This window comes from Lytechinus pictus, chromosome 6 (assembly GCF_037042905.1).
Source record: "Lytechinus pictus isolate F3 Inbred chromosome 6, Lp3.0, whole genome shotgun sequence".
Lineage (NCBI taxonomy): Eukaryota > Metazoa > Echinodermata > Echinoidea > Temnopleuroida > Toxopneustidae > Lytechinus > Lytechinus pictus.
The window spans coordinates 27,789,644-27,811,837 of record NC_087250.1 but is presented as its reverse complement, the minus strand read 5'-3'; the positions used below and the strand labels follow the sequence as shown (position 1 = coordinate 27,811,837).

The following is a 22,194-nucleotide window of genomic DNA, read 5'->3' as shown; positions in this document are numbered from 1 at the left end:
CATAAGTTACAGCGAAATTTAAATGTTCGAAGAGAAAAAAGTCTAAAGGCTCTTTTCATTGTAAAAAATGATATACGAAATTCCTCATGTATAGAATAATGATAATAAGATCTGGGATTTCGTATAGGGAGGGGCAGAAACCTGACCTGATTTTGGTGCCATTTTAGAGAGAAAAAAATACGCCTCCTCCCTCCCCGCCGAGCAAGAAAAGTGCTTTAAATGCGTGTTGAATTATTTTATTTCCTAGTCACATAAAACACGGCATTTGAAGACCACTATTTCTAATCATATTTTCATGAAGGAAATAAATCCACATATATATAATATATGTAATGTCACTTTTTCTTCAAAAAGAATTAATGCGAGCGCAAAGCGCGAGTGATTTGTGTTTTAAGTATTTGGGGGTTTCAATTTCATGTATTTTTTAATCAGAGTAGGCCTAGAATTGTGTAAGCGGGAGGTTAGAAATATTATTGATAACATCCCTTGGAATTAATGTTATCTTAAAGGCAATGGCGTATCTGAGACTTAATTCAGCTGGGAGGGGGGGGGGCTGCTTGAACATTTGTAGGGGGCACCAAAATAAATATGTTTTGTAGAAACCGTCCGAAGTTAAATAAATTATGAGATTTATTCTCAAAAACACGGTAAGGTGTCTAACAAGGGATAAATACAAAAAATGTGAGCGCGAAGTGCGAGCTGAAATTTTCTATAATAATATGAAAAAGATCATTTTCGTTTTTCAGGTTAGAATAAAAAATAAATGCAGCTCACGCTTTGTGGTCGCGTATAATCATTCAAGATAAGATGCCTTTATAATAAAAAAATTGATGCGAGTGCCAAGTGCGAGCTGATTTTTCTTTTTTTTATCTATACTGAAAATTGAATTTTTTAAGCATGATTAATTAAGCCATACAAACTTGGGGTGCGAGCTGGGATATTTTCATATTCCCATCTGAAAATTGAAAAGTTTAAGCACGTTTTTAAAATAAAGAACAATTTGTGTATCTTAATTTTATGATTGATGCGAGTCCAAAGCGCAAGGTGAAAATTTTATTATAGTGACCAAAAGTGGAAACCTTTGAACACTTTTTAAGAGGCATAAAAATTGTTGAGAGGATATAATTATCTCACTAATGGATGATGGGAATCTAAAGCTAAAGCAAGAGCTTAATAATTTTTTGTTATCCGGGGAAAAGAACACATATCTTACAATAATAATGATCGGCAGAAACAAATATATTTTTATTCCGATTAGCTGCCATGATCTAATTTTTAGGGGTATTTCTCTCAAAAGACCGAAGTTTTAACTACATCTCAGGTTTGTGCGTCCACACAAGATAGTAGAATAAGGCATTAAGAAATAACGCGAGCACAAAGCGCGAGCTATTTTTTTTTTAATATTTCATGTATAGTGATATAAACTTTGATATTCTGAGCAGTTGGTTTTTTTTTGTTCATGAACAATATGCGTATGTAATAATAATTTTTTGTTATCCGGGGAAAGAACACATTATCTTACAATAATAATGATCGGCAGAAACAAATATATTTTTATTCCGATTAGCTGCCAAGAGCTAATTTTTAGGGGTATTCCTCTCGAAAGACTGAAGTTTTAATTCATTTCAGATTTGGTGTTCCACACAAGATAGCAGGATAAGGCATTAAGAAATAACGCGAGCACAAAGCGCGAGCTATTTTTTTTTTATATTTCATGTATAGTGATATATTCTGAGCAGTTGTTAAATTATCATTAACAATATGGGTATGTAACTAAATAATTTATGGGAGCGCGAAGCGCGAGCCAAAATTTCAATACACTAATCTAAAAAGGGAGTTAATAATAACAGTTTTACAGTGGCTAATGTAGAGGATATTGCGAGCGGGAGTTGAAAATGTTACTATAATGATCTGAAAAGCTACCTGTTAATGAATGTTTCCATGTAACACATGAGAAGAATACATATCCTACCAATCAATGTGAGCAATAAGTAATTTTGCAAACAAAAACATGATATTATTTATTTAAACAATATTAATGCGAGGGCGAAGCATAAGCTTGAAATTTTCATTTTCAGACTAAACATTTGAAATTAAGTTTTGTAATCCTTAAGACGATAGCTATCTATTGACACGTTCTATACGAGCGCAAATCGCAAGCTGAACATTTTTATTTTAATAGCATTTAGAGTGCGCCTTCTATCTAGTTTCCTATTCAGAGGCGAAGAGGGAATTATTAAACAGAAGGGGGTGTTATTTGAAATATGATGAGAATAGATCTATGTTTTTTAAGGTTGGCTTTGAATGACTCTATAGATTTGGCATCGCGTATTGTTGATGAGAGTGCATTCCACAAAGTTGGAGCACAATGAGCAAAAGCTTTTTCACCAAATGAGCATTTGATTCTACGAGTTGTCAACAACCCGGTCCCTGAAGATCTTAAATTTCTAGAGGGTACATATTCAGAGATAAGATCGTTAAGATAATGAGGAGCACAACCATTTATAATCGTCCCATGTAAGCAACAAAATCTTGAATTTTATTCTCTCCACCACAGGCAACCAGTGAAGTTCTTTCAGAAGTTTTACTAAGAAATCGGGCAGCGGCATTTTGCACTCTTTGAAGCTTGCGGATCTGATCGTTGTTAGCGTTGAACAACAGCGCATTGCCATAGTCTAAACGAGAAATAATGTATGAATGTAAAACAGATAAAGTTACATTTGTGGACATGGATTTTCTAATACTATTAATATTATGAATTTGAAAATACACATTTCTACATGTCAAATTCACATGGGAAGCCAATGACATTTCAGAATTAAATTGAACACCAAGGTTCCGTACACTGGGCTTTGCATCAATAAGAGAATTACCAACATACAAAGATCGACACTAAATCTTGGACATTTGATTACGTGACGCGATGATCAAAAAATTTTCCGATTGTTAAATTCGGAATTTTTAGCATTTTGTTTAAATATTAGCAAAGTAGCTTTCTTACTAACCTTCTGATACGAGCGAGAAGAGAGAGAGCTGTGATTTTTTTTTTTTCGACTTTTAAACTGGGATGGGTAAACAGACATCTAAACATTATTGAAGCGAGCAAAAAACGAAGCTGAAAATTGACATCCTGACCTAAAATTTGGAAAGTTTAAAAGCATTTTTTGTAATCAAGAACCATTGTTGTAGTGCCTTGATGCTCGACCATGGCCTTCAAGCGCCTTAAGGCCAACTTGTTCGATGCCTTGGCCTTGGACTTTCAGGCCTTGAGGATTTTGAGCCTTGAAATTTCAAGGCATTTTCAAAGCCTTTTTTATTTGTACTTTCTATAGACTTTTCTGCATGAAACTTAAATGTTTTATCATTGTGTATGTTAGATAACGTTGATGGTGAATATTACCATAATAATAGTACCATTAGGGCCACCTACTTTATTATTATTATTATAATTGTCACCATTTATGGTAATAATTTTGATTATGATAACGAAAAATCAAAGTCACCATAACTATAATAAGAATGATAATAACGTAGATGAAAATAACATTTAATAACTGACCATGTCTTTGACAATACTGGTCATATATCATTAATACTGATATCAAGGATTGTAATCTACAGAGTGTTTTAGCATGGAACCTACTACGGTCCATGGTTTTAGCGATGCATTTTTAATGTGTATTTTTGTCTGAATCAGTTGTCTGTTTAATATGACAGCATATTGAACCAAGGACTGATATCCTCCGCATACCATACAGGCTACTATACAAAACTATTGAAATATCTCTGATATTCCGTTCTGAACCATCCAATATGATTCAATTGTTTTGTACTATTATGATAATACAGTAGATAATTATTACAAATGCTGATTAGTTTTATAATTTCCCTTCATTTTTATCCAGAAGGAATATTTTTAGTCTGAATGATATTAGAACAAAAATTGTTTTTTTGATCACAGTTTCAGAAACTTTTGTCAAATATAAAAGCCTTGTGCCAATGCGGTGATGAACCAACAACAAAATGAGGGGGCCAAACATTGTCCAAAAGATAAAAAGGTCATTAAACGGAGTAAAGAAAGGGAGCAAAAGAGGATAGCTTATTTTCTGATAGATAAAAAATAATAAGAAAATAAGAAAATTAAGAAAAAATATGTGTATATAATTCACACCTCTTCCTTTCCTTTCTTTCTCTTTCTCAATTTTATCTTGGTGCTTGAACTTTTGGGGTGGGCCTAGCCCCAGAGCTCTCTCTTTTACATATTGATTATAGTGATACAAGAAAGAAAGAGAGAGAGGAAAGAGAGGGATGAGGTGTCACAGTTAGCTGGTTGCATGGGCAAAATATGTATGAAACATCAGTTTACAATAAACATGTTGATACACAATACATCTCTTCTAATTTTGTATATTTTGCTTTGAGTGTAGTGTCTCATATTGAAAAGACAGAAACAACGTTTATTTGTTTTTGTGAATACGGTTTGATAGTGAACTTTATATTCTACTATGGTTCCAATTAAGGAAGAACAACGAAAAATTAAAAGAAACGGAGACTTTCAAACATGTTTCTTTGTAATTTACTGATCACGTGCATAACCATGGGGGGGGTGCTGTATTATCACAGAAAGTCATACATCAGCGAGAACGAAAATTATTTCTTTCACCACATTCGTTTACCACATGCAAAAGTCACCCTCATTATCTCTATTAACAAATGTTCGAGTCCTAATAAAATTGTCCTTCTTCATCTCTTATCATACTTATATTTTGAATTCTCTCACCTCTAACATTTATAGTGTCAATGTTATAGGCTACAGCAAGATTATGTTTAGATTCGATTTTCTATTGACTAGGAAATTTCTCGTATCCCAAGTGTTAATAAAGTAGGCCTATAAATTCATATGAAATGATTCAGGATTATGTAGTATTAGCTTACATGTTCTCCAGTTTATCAATACGGAAAAATGAGAAGAAAATACGGATTAGGGTATTCCTAATTATCAAAACTTACCGATAATTTCAAGTTCACACCCTCTGTCTCTGTTCACTTTGTGGACGAATGTGAATATAATCTACAAGTTTTGAACATGCAGTTTTACATCCTGTATCAGTCCCTAGATCAACTTGAACATTTATTTGCATATTTCCGTCGATCACTTCCGATGTATATGAAGAGCTCACTTGGAAAATGGGTTAGGTCCATTTTTCATCAAATTTGATTTTTATGTCTCAATGTGTAGATTTTTAGTAGCTCTATAAGATGATACCAAAGAAAAGTTGAAATTCCTATTAAAAATCGAACTAAAATGGCAAAGAAAAATTACACTTTTTTTCAAAAGGGGTTAGGTCCATACAGATTTTTTTGGGGGAAAAGAATATCATGAAAAAGATGAAGACAGGTAGATTTCTTTTATAACCAATTTTATGTTATCATGGTAGGGTATCATTAAAATTTAGTTTCGCATAAGAATATTGCAATATGGAAGAATTTAAAAAATGATTTTTTTATTTGGAGTGGACCTAACCCCTTATGCAAACAAACTCTTCTGAAGAGCTCATTTGTCAAAAGGGGTTAGGTCCATTTTTCATAAATTTTATTGTTTTCTGTCTCAAAACCTCTAAATTTTTTGTTGCTCTAATGAAAACAAAGAAAATTTGAAATTTTCATGAAAACGTGAATAAAAGTGGCAATGAAACAATCACTTCTTTAGTCAAAATAGATTGGATTCATTTCAGTTTAGTTGCAAAAGAGGGTAGGTCCACAATTATGATTTTTAAAAGAATATATAGAAAAAAATTGAAGGCAGGTAGATTTCTTTTATACCCAATTTTATGTTCACGTGATAGAGCAGTACATCATGATAATTTAGTTTCTCATAAGAATATTGCACCAAGTTGTCATGTTATGATATATGTTTACGCATGCGCGTGGTTGCTAAGTGGTTGCTATGGGTTGCTAGGCAACGCTACATGTAACCGAGATGTAAGAACTACGGCTCCGAGTTGTTGTTAATAAACTTGTTATTTGAGAGTTCAATCAGTCACGTGTCCATCTCAGTGATATACAGTGTCATTCCACCAACTTAACATTACATAAGTGAGAATAAAAAACATGGTTTTTACTCGAAATGGTCCATAGTGGACCTAACCCCTTTTGTAACTAAACTCTTCATATGCACAACACTCTGTATGGGATCACAAGGATGGTTAAACAGGAAAAATAACATATCATTTTAAAAATATTTAACGTTACAGTTATAATGAGCATGCTTCTACATGGTGATTGTCAGCATGCTGGTATAGTATGCAAATACCAAATGTTCATGAGGGTGATTGTTGCGAATATTACACCGTCGTTTGGACAGGAAAGGGGGCAATATAAGAATTAAGTATTAAACATTACACCTCGTCCATTAACTCTTCATATTTCAGTGTATCATATAGATATATAAAAGACTGTATAAATTAAAAGGATCCATGTGATTCAATGAACAACGTACACCTTCTGGAAGGCAGAGATGACATGATAAAAATTATGTAGTTTCGTTGTCAACAAATATTATTATTTCATGTGGGTTGACGTGCCTAAGAAAGGAAGCTTAGAGGGGGTACTCTAGGCTTGGATATAATATGATTTGAATAGAAAAAGTAAAATGAGACAATTAAAATACTGACAATGTCATTGAAACCGGATAAGAAATGATAGATTTTTGATATTTTAAGCACTTTCATTGTTCTGATGAGACGGGCCTCTGCATGTCTTCATGAATATACTGTGGCGGCCCTCCGTCTTGGATCGGGTCCTAGATGCTGGGGGGCCGGCCTGTTCCTTGCCTCTATCACCTTCATCTGTTGATGAATTGCTAGCCATCCTTAATGCGAGCGGTTTCCGTATGGCGTTATGTAGAGACCCGGGCGTGTTCCGTTTTCCCAAAATATATGGGGGTGGAGTGTTGAGAGGTAGTGTGAACAGGTGAAATATAGAATTACAGGGGATTTCTATTGGAGCTGTATAATCTCTATGGGAAGGCTTATACTGTAGAAGTCAATAGGGATTCCATAGATCACACAGGTTGGAGACGATGATTACATTTGGTTTATGACAACGGTCATAATTTAATTATACATTCAGCATCTCTTACATGTTATCACCTTTAACACCGTCACCAATTATCCAGAATTGTATTTGCAATAGTAGAAATTAAGCGAGCAATGTTCATTTCCAAACCTTTTCTTGATTCAGCCCAGTTGGAGAGGAGCGCAGGGAGTTCTTCGTCCGACTCCGACCTCCGCCAGCGTCGAAGTGACGAGATCTATCTATCTATTATTTTATTTTTATTGGCACGTAAGTCAATTTGACTATTTGTGCCAGCTAATAACTTAAATTTTTATTTGGCTTTAATGCCTGAAAAATGAATTTTGATTGGCTTTTGTGCCAGCTTTTGATATTTATGCACCATTTATGAAAACATGGTGTTATATTAATTTTGATGCACCATTTATGTTTTCATGGTGTTATTTTCATGCACCATCTATTATCATGGTGTTATAATAAGAGTTATTTATGGGTCTTATATGGTAATATTATTTTTCAAATCAATTTTCATTATCTTGTTGCGACAAGTCAATCCAGGAGAAAAAAACAGAGATTGTGACCAAAATTACTCTGGAAAAACTGTGAGAGACTTTTGCAAACCCCCACTGAATATGTTTATTTCACATTTTAACATCTGCCGTCACGTCGTGACGCTAGTAAGCAAAATTATGTTTGGAGCGTAATTGCCCAGGAAGATCAATATTGATTATTATGAATTTTGCCCGGGGAGGTCGTAAATTTTGGTGGCTTTTTGGTTCCCTTGAGGAGAGCAATTTGATGAGGTAATTTTGTGCCTGCTTAGATGGCAAATTTGGCTGGCGTTTTGTGCCTGTAATAGAGCAGAATTTGATTGGCTTTTTGGCCTTGGCGAAAAGTGTACACTTTTGTTACATAAGTATCATTATCGTCATTTTAGATTAAATTCAAAACTTGCTATAGGAGTTCATTGGAAGTCTTTGTTAAAGGTTAAGGGAGAGAGGGAGATGGAGATTGTTAGTAACTTAAACTAATATTTTTGTATTTTGTATTTTGTATTTTGTATTTTTTTTTGTATTTTTTTAAATAAACGCTTTAACCCTACCTTAAATCCTACCAACTTATAGAAATTGTTAGTTTTTTAGTTATAAATTTAATGTTTACTCATTAACGCTTATTGATTTTTAAATTTTCTATCAATAAATTATTTTAGTCGGGACATTAAACCCATCTTGTTTCTCGTATACACTTCTGTTACGTGACTATCTTACCCCTCACTGTAAAAACGCTGTTTAAAAGTTAAACAGCGTTTCTATTGTGTTTATCTTAGTACGCATCTCCCATGCTAGGCCTCCACGCCCCACCCCCATTGAACTTTCTCACACTTGTACTCCTAGCGAGAGGAAGCCTTAACTTATTTAAAAGTATTAACGATTAAAAGTTATAATCGAGGTCGTTGAGATAACATGTGCTATAGATAACAACCGTTCAATTTCAAAGAGGCCGATTATCTTTGCTTTACTTTTGGATTACAAGTCATTTATTAGTCCAGTCGCCCTTACAAAATATATGAGAGACGACTGACCCTTTTCGCTTTCAAATAATGTAGATAGTGATATTGGTATATTTGGATCTGTTTGTAAGAATTTTGTTCTAGCGTTTTGGTATTTTCTACAATGGAGGACATAGTGCTCCACATCATCATTGGTTTTACAAATATCGCAAAGGCCGTTTGGATGCCTATGGATTTTGAATAGGAAATAGGCTGTTCTAATCCAACCTGTACGCAATCGATGGATAATTATTTCATGTCGTCTACAATAGCAATTAAGTAGTGGTTCTTTTCTGAACGCCCGAAATTGTTGTTTCAGTGAACTGATTTGTTCACTTACATTTGGAGAAATTTCGACATCGATATCTGGTTTGGTTAAAGCTAATTTAGCTAATTTGTCTGCTTCTTCATTTCCACTGATACCACAGTGTGCCGGTATCCATACAAATGTTATCTCAGCACCTAGATAAGAAAGTGCCCTACATTTTGTAAGTATTTCTAATATTAGGGGTAGCTTAGTGTTTTCATAGTTAGATATCAATTGCAGAGTGCTGAGAGAATCAACTAGCAATGTTGCACATAGAGGGCGGAAATCTTCCAGCCAGGTAAGAGCCATAATAATTGCTGCCTGTTCAGCACGGCAGACCGATACAGGTGAAATACGATGGTATTTTGAATATTTTAGGTCAGGTATATAAAATGATATGCCTGTTTTGGATGAAGTAGGATCTTTAGACCCATCAGTATATATTCGAAGGGTGTTATAATATTTTGAATAAATTGTTTCATAAGAGCTTTGTTGTAGTAATGAAGGATTGTCTTTTTTAGAAATCCTTTCTTTGAGGCTAAAATCGATTTCCGGAGGAGGAAAGTGCCAAGGTGGTTGTGGCACTGTAATAATCTTTTCCACAGATGGTGAGTACTCCAAAGTTCTCATTGGTAATGGTAAATTAGTAGGTGATTTGTAGTTGTACTCCCAGCAGTCTGCAAAGGATTCTCTAGTTGGATGATATGTATTTGAATGAAGTATATTTAGTTTATATTTTTTCGAGAGGAATTCCCTGCGGTGGCTAAGTGGCAATTCGCCACATTCAATTTGGAGATTTTTTAAGGATGTTGAAGGCAATGTGCCTGTAATAATCTTTAAGGATTGGTATTGGATCGAATCTAGTTTATTCTTATGAATTTGAGGAGCCGAATCAAATAAAAAGCAACCAAAGTCCAACAGAGGTTTAATGAGAGCTCGATACAAAATCAGGAGCGTTTTGGTATCCGCTCCCCAATGGGTGCCAGTAATACACCTTAATATGTTTATTCTTTTTTTGCATCTAATTAATAAGTCACTGATGTGGTATTTCCACGTGAGCTCAGAATCTAAAGTTAAACCTAAAAATTTGAAATTCGATACAACTTCAATTTTATCGTCTTTAATATAGACATCAGTGGAGGCATTTTTCGTTTTTTTGGTGAAAATGATGATTTTGGTTTTGGTGGCAGATAATTTGAGTTTCATTTTGCTTGTACATTCCGCAATGGAATCGATATCTGTTTGGACTTTTTTGGTTGCAATTTTAAGGTTTCGACATCTATACCATAATGCAATGTCATCTGCAAAAATAGCTACATTCGAATAAATGCATGAGTGGGCCAAATCATTGATGTAAAGATTGAACAAGAATGGACTTATGACTCCCCCTTGGGGGAGCCCTTTTGTTATTTCATTTCGATGTGAAATGAAATCATTAATCCTTACTCTATAAGTTCGATCTTTGATGAATTCGGTTATCCAATCAAGGATATGACCTGAGAAACCAAAAGTTCGTAATTTTGATATCAAAATTTCGTGGTCAACATTGTCAAAAGCCTTCTCAAGGTCGAGGAAAGCTGCTATAACAAAATCGTGATTCATAAATGATTTATGGACATCTGTGTCGAGTCTTGTTAAATTATCAAAAACACTTCTATTTGGAGTGAAACCAGATTGAAGGGGTGATATCAGATTGTATTTTTCGTTTAGCCAAAAAAGTCTTTTAGTTATCATCCTTTCCATAATTTTGCATAAGACCGAGGTTAATGAAACCGGTCTATAAGATTTAGCATCTGATTTGTCTTTATTTGGTTTTAATATTGGAACAACAATTGAGGATTTCCAAATAAGCGGTAATTTAGATGTTTGCCAAATTAAATTGAAAATATCAAGCAGTATGACGATTGCATTGTGGGGTAGATTTTTAATAAACAGTGCCCTGATATTGTCAGGTCCTGAGGCTGTGTTTGGAGTTGCTTTTAGTGCTTCAACAAGTTCTTTATGAGTAAAATCTTCATTAATTATTTCCAAATTATTCACGGGTTCTATATTTCCAAAGTCAGTATTATTGAGTGACGTTTCTTCGTCTAATTCTTTTGGATTATGAAAATTATCTGCAATGAAATTTGCCTTCATTTCGTCATTTTGGATAGCTTGCCCATCAACTTTTAGTGGAAGGTTAGAATGACTATTTTGTGGTTTTTGTAGAGCTCTGACTTTTTTCCAGACCTCTGTAAGAGGGGTAAATCTATTGATTGTGTTGCAGTATTGTTCCCACGATTTTCTTTTGGCTTGTCTCAAAATTCTTTCCCCCACACCTAACACATCTTGTTTTAAATCTACAGGTTTGTTTAAGGTGACCAAAACCTTGGCAGTTTTGGCACCTTTGTACCGGTGGTACATATTTTGTGACTTTTTTAGTCATGTATCCAATGTGGATACTTTTTGGCAGCGCTTCGCCCTGCTTGAATGACAAAATAATGGCGGTGGTGTCTGTGAGTTCGCCGTTTACCCTTTTTTTAATTCTTTTTACGGCGGTCACTCCTTGAGAGTTTAGCTCATCAAGGAGCTCCTCGTCCGTGACGGATTGAGTAATTCCTGTGATTACACCCTTTTCTGGCGGGTTTTGCATCCAAATAAATGCTTTTAAATGCATGTTGTCTAAGCTATCTAGATTTAAGGCCCTTTTCTTTTGCCTTTCGTCTTTACATTTTATGAGGATACAACGTCCCCATTTTTTGATTTCTTTAGGTTCCCCAATTTTAGATTTGATTTCATTTGCAACGTGAATTGGGTTTAATTTTGAGATTGATTTTTGCTGCTCGATTGGAGCAAGACAAATTGTTTGTAACATTGAAACGTTTGGTTGAGCCTCGCTCTTTTCTGGCGAGCTGTTGTTTCTCGCTCGTTTCTTTTTGTTGGTGACGATTTCAAAGTCGTCGGACTCATCAACATCCGCCATTGTTTTGAATTTAGAGTGTTAGTTGGGGGAGGGGTTAGAGGGGGGAGAGACTTCCAATAACCTCCTACCTTGTCTGCAAGAAGGGTCCTAACACCGGTATCTCCGACGATTGAAGCAGAATTGAATGCCAAATGGTCTGTGTAAAAGCGAAAGCGAAGGCCGATAGCAAATCACCAGGAGAGTAAGAAGAGTGGCACAAGTGACGCAGCAATGCGGTGACGAGATTACCGCGAAACTCCGCTATTTATAGTCTCCGAGAGCTGCCTTACGCAGTGCGTTGCTATAGCGCCATCTACGTTTAATGCATTATAACTAAAAACCGTAGCGGACGGGTTCGCTACAATACAATGAACAAGTTGATGATGCCTATCCGCACTTAGTCTGCTGGGCAAACCCTTCACTCGAGTTAAGGGTCTTAATGTGCAGCCTACTTATATGCCTTGTGTACTGAAGGTTATCTTGGAACAGCAAGTTTTGTATGTGCTAGTCTTTGCGTGGAGGCACACTGGTTGGCCGAAGTTCTAATCAGGGTCTGTGCCTGCAGACTAATCCGCACTTATTCTTTTTTTTTTTTTTGGAAAATTATATTTCGTCAAATTTCGTCCACCAAGAACGGAAAACATGAATTGACTACTGATTAAATGTGTAATATATTTATCATGCAAACAAGTCTTCAGATAGTAGAGGAATATGATTTAATCTAATAACTTAATAAAATATGAAGCGGGGGTACTGGGGTGAATGCGGAAGCTGCACCCCTCATGATTTTTCACAGGGTGTTGCGTATGCTATCACATAGGATGCACTCCATTGCCATCAAGTTGACAAGAAAAAAAAAATGATTGAAATAGAGGAACATTTGGCAGCAGAAACTTATTTATTTATTTATATATTCATTTATTTATTTATGTATTTATTATTATTATTTTTTTTCTTGCTTCTTTTTTTTTAGTTACCGAAATCCCCTCGGGCATCATCTAGTTAACAATTTTTTTAACGAATCCCCCAGCACCCGCTATTTGAAAAGTCCTTTCTATGGCACTGGACGTGATATCACCAGCCCATTAAAATACACTAACAGCAGTATTTTGTAATCATATTTTAATGAAAATTTTCAGCATTTTGGTAAGTGAGTATCACTCTATATTATTTTCAGCCTGTGACGGGTAGCTTTGAGCATCTTGATACATGATCACAACACCATGTTTTTACCCTGCTTTTTGCGTTGGCCTTTCTATCTCAACACGAAACCTCCAGCTTATTTGTCATATCTAAGGGATCGGTGCCTCACCAAAAAAAACCCGACATGATTCCTCCAACGATTATAATGGAAGACGACATTCTCAGTTTGAAAATATTTCATTTGATCTTCCTTTTGCATAAAAATTTTGACCTGACATGCATGTTTGTAAAGTAACAGTGTATGCTTGCCAATTGGGCAATGGGGGGGGGGGGGGGGTATTCCTCAATCTCATCGAATTTATTTCATGAGCTATTTAGTTGCATATTTGCTCTGTGCAAGGAAAAAAGTGAGGAGTGAGGTAGTGTGTCTTTAGCGTATTAGCATTACAGAAATCAATCGTTTCATTTCAGCTTCATTGTAGACTGCTAGGACTTCTGATTTCAACTGATTTTATTAATGTCAGAAATCACATCTTCATCAAGTGATTCAATGTGTGTGTAATGTAGACATGAAAGAGCGCCATCTTTTGACGTAGAATGGATAGACATGAAGGTGGATTCCCGATCGATGATACCCGACTTCAGATCACTGTCACTTTATGGAAGCCATTACTGGGTGGTTTCTAAAGAAAAAGAAATTCACTTTCAATGGGTGATTCAATAAGCAACGTGCGTTGCTCTGTCAGTGTGTACATTATTTTGTATTAGATATACTTGAACCCCCCCCCCAGCCCCTAGTTAAACAATTACCATATTAAAGCATCTAAACCATATTAGGGAACCAGCAGACATTATAAAGCTCTGCTTTTTTATGCAGGTTCCTTCACATTTCAATTTCATTAATTGCCATTGCCATAATCTTCTTTATAATTTTATAATTAAATGTATTTCTTGTGTTGTGTTATTATATTTTGATATATTATTTTGGTGAAGCGTTGAACATAATTTCAATATTACAGTGGCGTAGTTCTTTGAATTTTTAGAAGTAGCACAATGGTCACATTTAAAGGGATGGTCCAGGCTGGAGATATTCAAATCTCAATAAAAAGAATAAAATCAAAAAGCAATATGCTAAAAATTTGATCAAAATCGGGTAGAAAATAACGAAGTTATTTGAATTTTAAAGATTTGCATTATCATTCCGGTGAAACACTGAGTTCTACTGTTCTAGGCATGTCTTTATGAATATTCATGAGGTAGGCTGATGAAGTCATATCCCCGCCAGTTCTTTTGTATTGTATTATATGAAATTAGATTTATTAAACTTGTTTTACCAAGAGCTAAAACAATTGGATGGCAACTGATCAAGTGCATTAGTTATTTATAGCTGCAACCTATTTTATCGTAATAGAGACACATCATTTGCACATGTATGAAGAAATGAAACGTGTATGATTTCATGTAATAAGATAAGAACAAGAAAAGTGGGGATGTGACATCATCAGCCCACCTAATGAATAATCATGACCATATGCAAATAACTGTTTTCACAAAATATTTAAAATTAGACAAATTAAAATTCAATAGCTTCCTTATTTGTTATCCGATTTTAATTAAATTTTCGGCATTTGGCTTTGTGGATTTTACTCTATTTAGTTATTATGAACATTTTCAGCCTGGACCATCCCTTTAATATAATTCAATATTATTTAATCGTACAAAATTTCCCAGTGATACAAAAAAGAAGCGTTCGGATTGTTCTTCCCCCCCCCCTCCCCCCTTTTCTCTCTCTCACTCTTTTCTATGATTTTTTTTAATCTCTTAAATTCATTCGTTCTTGGCAAGCCCCTCAGTTAATTTTCCTTTTACTTAATTTCGACGAAGCCAGATCTATCTATACGGAATTCAAATTCATCCTTTCTTCAATTTTGTTATGAATTTTTATGATTGACATGGTTTGTGATGTATTTCACTTTGTAATGTAATGTTTCTTTGTTTCCTAAGAAAGGAAAATACAAATACAAACTCAAATTCAGCCCGTCCCCTTCCCCCCATCTCTCTCTATCATTCCTTGTCTCTCGGTAGTTCTTCTTCTTCTTCTCTCTTTCTCTCGCTCTTATTCCATCTGTATTCACCCTGTCTCTCCATTCTTTTCTCTCCCCTTCTTCTATCTTTCTCCCCCCCCCCCTCTCTCTCTCTCATCTTTTCTATCCCTTTCCTTTCCGTCTCTTTATCCTTTTATTTTCATATATATATTTTTTCTCTCTATCTTTTTTTCCATCTTTACTTTCCTCGTCTCTCCATTTTTTAAATCTCTCACTCCCCTCCACTTTGCCACCCCCTCTCTTTTCCCTTTATCTTCTCACCCCCCCCCCCTTCGTCTGTTACCATCGGTCCTACATGCCCAATAAAATCATTTGTAAATCACAAATATGAACTGCATATAGAGTCGGGTTTTTTTACATTTATTTTCGTTTATGCTGACAAAATTATTTGATTATAACATTACATGATTGTTTGTGCATTAAAATCACCCTCCCCATCACCATGATAATGACCTCAAAAAAAAAACTGCAAAGATTTCGATCAGTTTAAAAATATTAAGCATTTATTCAGATCGGTTGATACTTGGTTTTTAGATGAATAATGTGCATACAACTGATTGTGCATTGGTAAGCTTTTCTCGAAATGTAGTAGATAACCCAAAGTGAAGATATATTCAAATCGGTTGATAATTGGTGTTTTGATCAGTAATTTGTATACAACTATCATGTATATATTGCATTGGCAAACCTTTCTCGAAATGAACTAAATACATTAACCCACAGTAAAGAAAGATATTTCCTAACTATTTTCACATGACTATTTTCAGCTCTCAAGTATTTAAGATTAATTTCGTCTTGATTTAGGTCTATACAACAACAAGCATTGGCTTTTTTTCCTATTCAACAATGTTAGTAATTCACAACAAAGTATAATGAAAATATATTATATCAAAAGCAAACGTATACTTTCTACTCATCCTTCAATATACACTTGAAAATAATAGATATCATGATATACATTATATCATAATAATGTTTATTATGCATGTTATGTACAATAGTCTCCCAAATTTTATTTAGCAAATTGTAATGAGCTGTATATATTAGGCAACAAATATTGAGCAAATAAAAAAAAAGATGGGATTGTCAAGCGTTTCATTCAACAGCTCCCATAGTAACAGTGCTTCTCAGGCAATCAAAATCAAGCAAAGTCGTTAGATCTGACATATTGCCGGAAGAAAATGTTGATATATAGCACTCTCTCCATTCCAGTTTTAGGAACAAACTTTGAATAACCTATACTATATAGACAATAACGAGCAATTGAATTGATAGTTGAAATAAAGCATAAACCCTACCTAAACTCAACCTGTACAAAGTTGATTATTGCAAGAATAAATTCGAATGGATTTTTTTTCTTTTGAAAAATGATATACTCCTACCTTAAAACAACACACCTTGAACAATAACGATTTATATACAACTTATTACAGCAACATGGATACCCATGTCGTATTATACAGTAAAAGGGCTAATTTGGGGGTTAAAGGTCAAGTCCACCCCAGCAAAATATTGATTTGAATATGTAGAGAAAAATCAAACTAGCATAACACTGAAAATGTCATCAAAACCAGATGTAAAACAAGAAAGTTATGGCATTTTAAAGTTTCGCTTATTTTTCACAAAAAAGTGATATGCACAACTAGGTGAGTCAGTTGATGATGTCCATCACTCACTATTTCTTTTGTTTTTTATTGTTTGAATTATACAATATTTCATTTTCACAGATTTGACCATAGGGACAGACTTGACTGAACCATATAGTATTAACAATGCTAATTCCACATGTTCAGTGAGGAATTAATCACTGTTTCACTTGACTATTAGGAGAAAATTAGAATATTTCATATCTCATATAATAAAATACAAAAGAAATAGTGAGTGGATGACATCACCAGTCTCCTCATTTGCATACCGACCAGGATGTGCATATAACTGTTATGTGAAATTAAGCGAAACTTTAAAATGTCATAACTTTCTTATTTTACATCCGATTTTGATGAAATTTTCAGTGTTATGCTTGTTGGATTTTTCTCTTTTTATTCAAATCATTTTTTTGTCGGGGTAAACTTGAAGAGAGAGATAGAGGGGGCACATGTATAAGGATAACCACAATGTAAATAAATTATGATCAGAAGAATACAACCATTTTCATCTTAAGAATATTCACTTTAGCTTATGCCTCTGGAATAGACTTCCAGTTTACACACTAAACACAATTTAAAATAGAAACAAAATAAACAAATGGATTGAATCGAGTTATATATTATATTAACGTGAAACCACGAACAAAAGCTACATTATGGGCAGATATTTGACAAATTATCTAATCCTGTCTGTTAAACAAAATAGATTCCTGTTTTATTTATTTACAGCATTGTACGCTAGCCTATCATGTGTTTTTTTTTTATTGACATATGATCTTTATAATGAAATTAATTTGACATAATTTCATGATGTTGATAAACATAACTGAACGTAGTAATGCGAACACATCATTACAGAACGTCGACACAAATACCTATTTTTAAAAAAAGTTTCACTTCCATATCATTGTTACTTAAGATTTGAAAGTCAGGTAGCCAATGTGTAAGATGATATTATTCGTGTAGGGATACAATTAATCAGTAATCTATGTTGAAAATATTAAGCGATATGAGGATAAAATAAAGTTGTACAAGCGAAGAAAAATGAACTGATTGAAATAAGTAATATGATGCAATACTTTCAGGAATATGATGAATATACCGTGTGCTAAATATTTTTGAAAAAAATCTCACCTATTTTGTTATACATAACTAGAGAATATTTAATTGGCGAAAAAAAGAATTATACGGGAAACATTATCCCTTTCCCTTTATATTGACATATGAATGTAGACTAAGCAAGAACCCTATTAAACACCATTATTTACGAGATTTTATCTTATTTTAATCTAACTTCATGAGGGGGGATTGTGTACATTACGAAACTTCAATTTCATACCATTTTGACCCCTCCCGCTTTTTTTTTTTTTTTTTCCACAGAATAAAAAAAATGAAATCAACCAGGGTACCATTTCATAAAACCTGGCTATGATAACAACTCCAGTTTGAATATCAAATTTCATTGGATGAGACAATCAGGAAGCAGAATCGTTATTGTTGTCATGGTAATTGACATTTTAGCATGAGTTGCTATCATAGTCAACATTTTTTTATGAAATGGGGTCCTGGTTAATTGATTCGAATTAAATACCTTAAAAGCCGAGAACAATTTTAATCGAGGAATAACCTGATCACTATTGAGAATAACATCGAATGAAATTGAACGAAATGTCGTTTGGTAAATGATCGGGTTCACTTCACAGAAATCAGTTATTAACACGTTCAATTCTGAATTCAGCCATTCTAAAAGACTTTCTACAATAACCATCTGGTTCAAGTAGGCAATTCGTTTTTTAATTTATTTTGTTCAGGTTACGAGTAAACTATTCATTTGGATCTGAGGGCGTTCATTACAGACCTAAATCTAGACGGAGTGGACATTAGCGACAGTTTTCTATTTGATATGGATTGATACAACAATATACACACCGTGACCATGCGTATATGAAAGTAGTCACGTACATATAGAGCTTGAAGGATGTAAATTGAAATAAAAATTAAAAGTAAAAGCAAACCTCTGGTCTATATTTCTCTTACAAATCCGATATCATTCCTTTGATAGTCTAGATGATTTACAAGATGTATGTCTTCTTGTAGATAAGAAGTTTGTCTCCATCACACCCTATAAAGTTACCAGTAGGAGTAACGAGACAAGGGCTCATGAAGTTAGTGCGATCTGATTGCTCGTATTCCACGATCCTCCTTGCCTGGATGATACCATCACGTGACACCTGATCAACTGAGTATGTCTTACGCGCTTCATCCCTGTACGTGATGTAGAGTGTGTCTGTCAGTTTGTCAACGCGACACCGGGACGATACCCACTCATCACAGTGTATGACAGTCTTTTCTTCTCCTGATCGTGAGATGACAGTGTATTCATTATTAACTGTCCTCACAACGATATCACCTGATGACAAGTCTTGTATCCCATCCCACACCTCCTTACCCTGCATCGTAATAGTGTTTACTATCTTATCATCAGCAGGATTGATGACGTAGATATTAGACTGATCTAACTGACCAGCGATGATCATCCCATCCCTATCAACATCAACATACACACGATCGTATCCATTCCTTGGTATGCTGATGTCTCTAATCACCTTCCATTGTCTGTCATAGAGAGTGATGCATCCATTCAACCTGTCACCCGTGCAACCACCTCTCACCTTACCACATACTATTACGTTACTGTCTATGGGCGCACATGATGTAATCAACACACCTCCATCAATGACTTTCTCTGTGTGTTGAGTGTTGATGTTTGTAATATACACGTCTTTGTTACCTACGTCTCGCACACATATCTCATCATCACTGACTAAACCATGCACACTCGGCTTACTAACAACCGATGGAATGTGAATTGATTTGACAAGTTCCCATTTACCGATATACCCATCAATTCTACCATAGTATTCTCCACCTACTTCCCCCTCTACAAACTTCATTCTCTCAACTTCATTCTGTATTCGGTCAAGGCAGTCGCTAACATCTTGATGAACATTCAAACTTAAATTTTCATCAATAGATGCAAGTACTTGCGGAGCTTCATTCACCAGTGTTTCATCATGTTGGTTTATACGTTTAAAGGTTGATTCAATGTTCTCTACAGTGTTTATTACATGCTGATTCTTATCAGTCAGATCTTTGATCTTCTTAGAAATGACTTCGCTGATTTTCTTTGCATCTGATAGAAGTTTTGCTTCTTTGTCTTTGATGATTTGTCGCTCATTTTCTCTCTCGGTGTTGCAATCCTTGATCCTTTTTTCTCTCTTCTCATTTACTAGTCTTATTTCCTCATCTGCCTCCTCGTTAATAACCCTTATCATCCTGTTCTCCTTTTCTCCAACAGATTTGATCTTGTCGTGATATGAATCTTGAATGTTGTTGTTAATTGTCCGAAGATGAGTACTTCCAGACGTTGACACAGTCTTTATTTTCGTGCTGAGGGCTTCCAATTGTTTGTGAAGTCCTTGAACTTTTGGCCGTTTTTCATCTAGCTGTCTCCTCCTTTCGAAGATGACATCTTCGATGTCGTCTAGCTCACATGGTTTCTGACTGTGATCTTTGGTAGCGCATGGATGACATATAGGAATTTTGTGTTTCTTACAGTAAAATTTGATTGGCTCACCATGCTTGTCACATGACCATTTCATGTCATGACCTTTTCTTGGTCGGAGTTGAACTTGGTTTCCTTCTGGAAATCTTGATGCCATGATGTGATGTCTGATGATTGTTTAGCTCTGGAAAAAGTAAAAATGTAAGAGATGTGAGGTTAAAAGCTTCAGAAGAAATGAAATTAAAATAAGCTTCAATGGCAAGAAATAAGTTATGTACCTTACCCATGCACCTTCTCATACATGTCAACATTAATGCAAAAGATAAACTTGATGATGAAAAAAAAACTACTTCAGCTAATGTACCTTGTGTTTCAGCATAACATAATCATCTCCCATCCCATTATAATTACAAATTACTATTTTAAGATGGATCATTTGAAAATTTAGAAGTTACATTACCTGTTCACAATTATTTAAAATCTGAATGTGTAAACCTAGACTTCAAATGAAGAACTGCAGAATCAGATTCAGATCCCAATTTATCAGCAACAGAATATGACTCTATCTGACAATTATTAACAACACTTATAGCTCTCCTTATCTGATCAGAGCAATATTAATATTTGTTTTTATGATATAATGCTGGTGAGCAAATAGCATTCGTATCAGAATATCAAATAAACTACTACATATGAATAGTGATACTTTGGACCACATTAGGCGCCAATAGGAGGTAGGGAGGGGATATCAGATGCAGAATTACTCCTGTTTTTTTTACTTACCACTTAGTCCCTCCTGTGTAGTGCATTTATAGGCAACAATCTATCATTATCTGTGACCGCTTTAACCTCCAACAGATTGGTATAAAGATATGGGTCAACTCTATAGGGCCGTCTGCACCATCCCGAAGTTTCAAATTAGCGCGCTATTTCTGATCCGGCAAATTATCCCGATCTGAAAAATCTCGAGATAGTTGGCGGTGCAGACGCAATTATCGCGCTAGTTCGTAGGATTAATCTCGAGATTGCAATCCCAAGTCAACTCGGGTTTATTTGCAAAATAGCGCGCTATTTTACGAATTATCCCGCTAATTCGTCGGTGCAGACGCACTCGAGATTGGACTCGGGGTAATTTATTCATGACGTCAGTCCATAATGCAATTCGCGTTCCACTTCCGCCTTGGTCAAAACATAAACACGTGCGAAAGTCAACTTTATACATGCGAATAGCGTTCATAAGCAACGATGGTGTCCCCACCAGTACCAGTGAATGGATTTTGGGAGAGACCCCGGGAGAGACCAGACCGAAGGGGGAGGCGCTCATCGCATCGACGATGGTCATATTCAATAACAACACTGACAGCAGTGTTGTCTTATTCCTTCGCAAAATGTGAGCAAATAGCATTTCTTTCCTCCTTCTCCCTCTCTCTCTCTCTCTCTCTGTCGTTGCCTCCTACTCCGCCATCATATTTCACGAAGAATACATCACTTCTTCACTCGCTGAGCTGAAAGGATTGTTGCATAACACCGGTTGAATTCGGCGAAAGTACTAGTGAAAGGAGTTCATTGCTTGCATATCGCGGGAAGTTATTCAAAAGCGCGGGCTGTTGAAACTCCAAGATCCGAAAGTGCGCATGCCCGGAATATCGGGCTTGTTGCCTCGCTCGAGCAGATAGCTCCTCGTGGGATGGTGCAGACGGGGTTTCTTGAATCTCGAGATTAATCGCGAAGAGGGCTGATCGGGCTAAAATCTCGAGATTGAGCAAACTCGGGATGGTGCAGCACCGCCTAATGTCTTTGAAGAAAGTCTGTTGCCACGGATGCTTGGGACAGCCTCGAGCTTTTCCTTCTTCCATTAGGTTAC

General features: G+C 35.3%; 1 protein-coding gene across 1 annotated transcript; it reads right to left on the bottom strand.

The window, feature by feature from the left end:
- Nucleotides 1-18,786: 18,786 nt before the first annotated feature.
- LOC135154459 (uncharacterized) lies at nt 18,787-21,207 on the bottom strand. The gene is made up of 2 exons (XM_064100603.1): nt 21,114-21,207; nt 18,787-20,514 (listed from the first exon to the last, which is right to left on the bottom strand). The coding sequence occupies exon 2, from the start codon at nt 20,485-20,487 to the stop codon at nt 18,838-18,840; it is 1,650 nt and encodes a 549-aa protein (XP_063956673.1). The 5' UTR covers nt 20,488-20,514; nt 21,114-21,207; the 3' UTR covers nt 18,787-18,837.
- Nucleotides 21,208-22,194: the final 987 nt, after the last annotated feature.

Excerpts from the sequence above, each read along its gene's own strand:
- LOC135154459 (XM_064100603.1), bottom strand. The coding sequence starts at position 20,487 with ATGGCATCAAGATTTCCAGAAGGAAACCAAGTTCAACTCCGACCAAGA.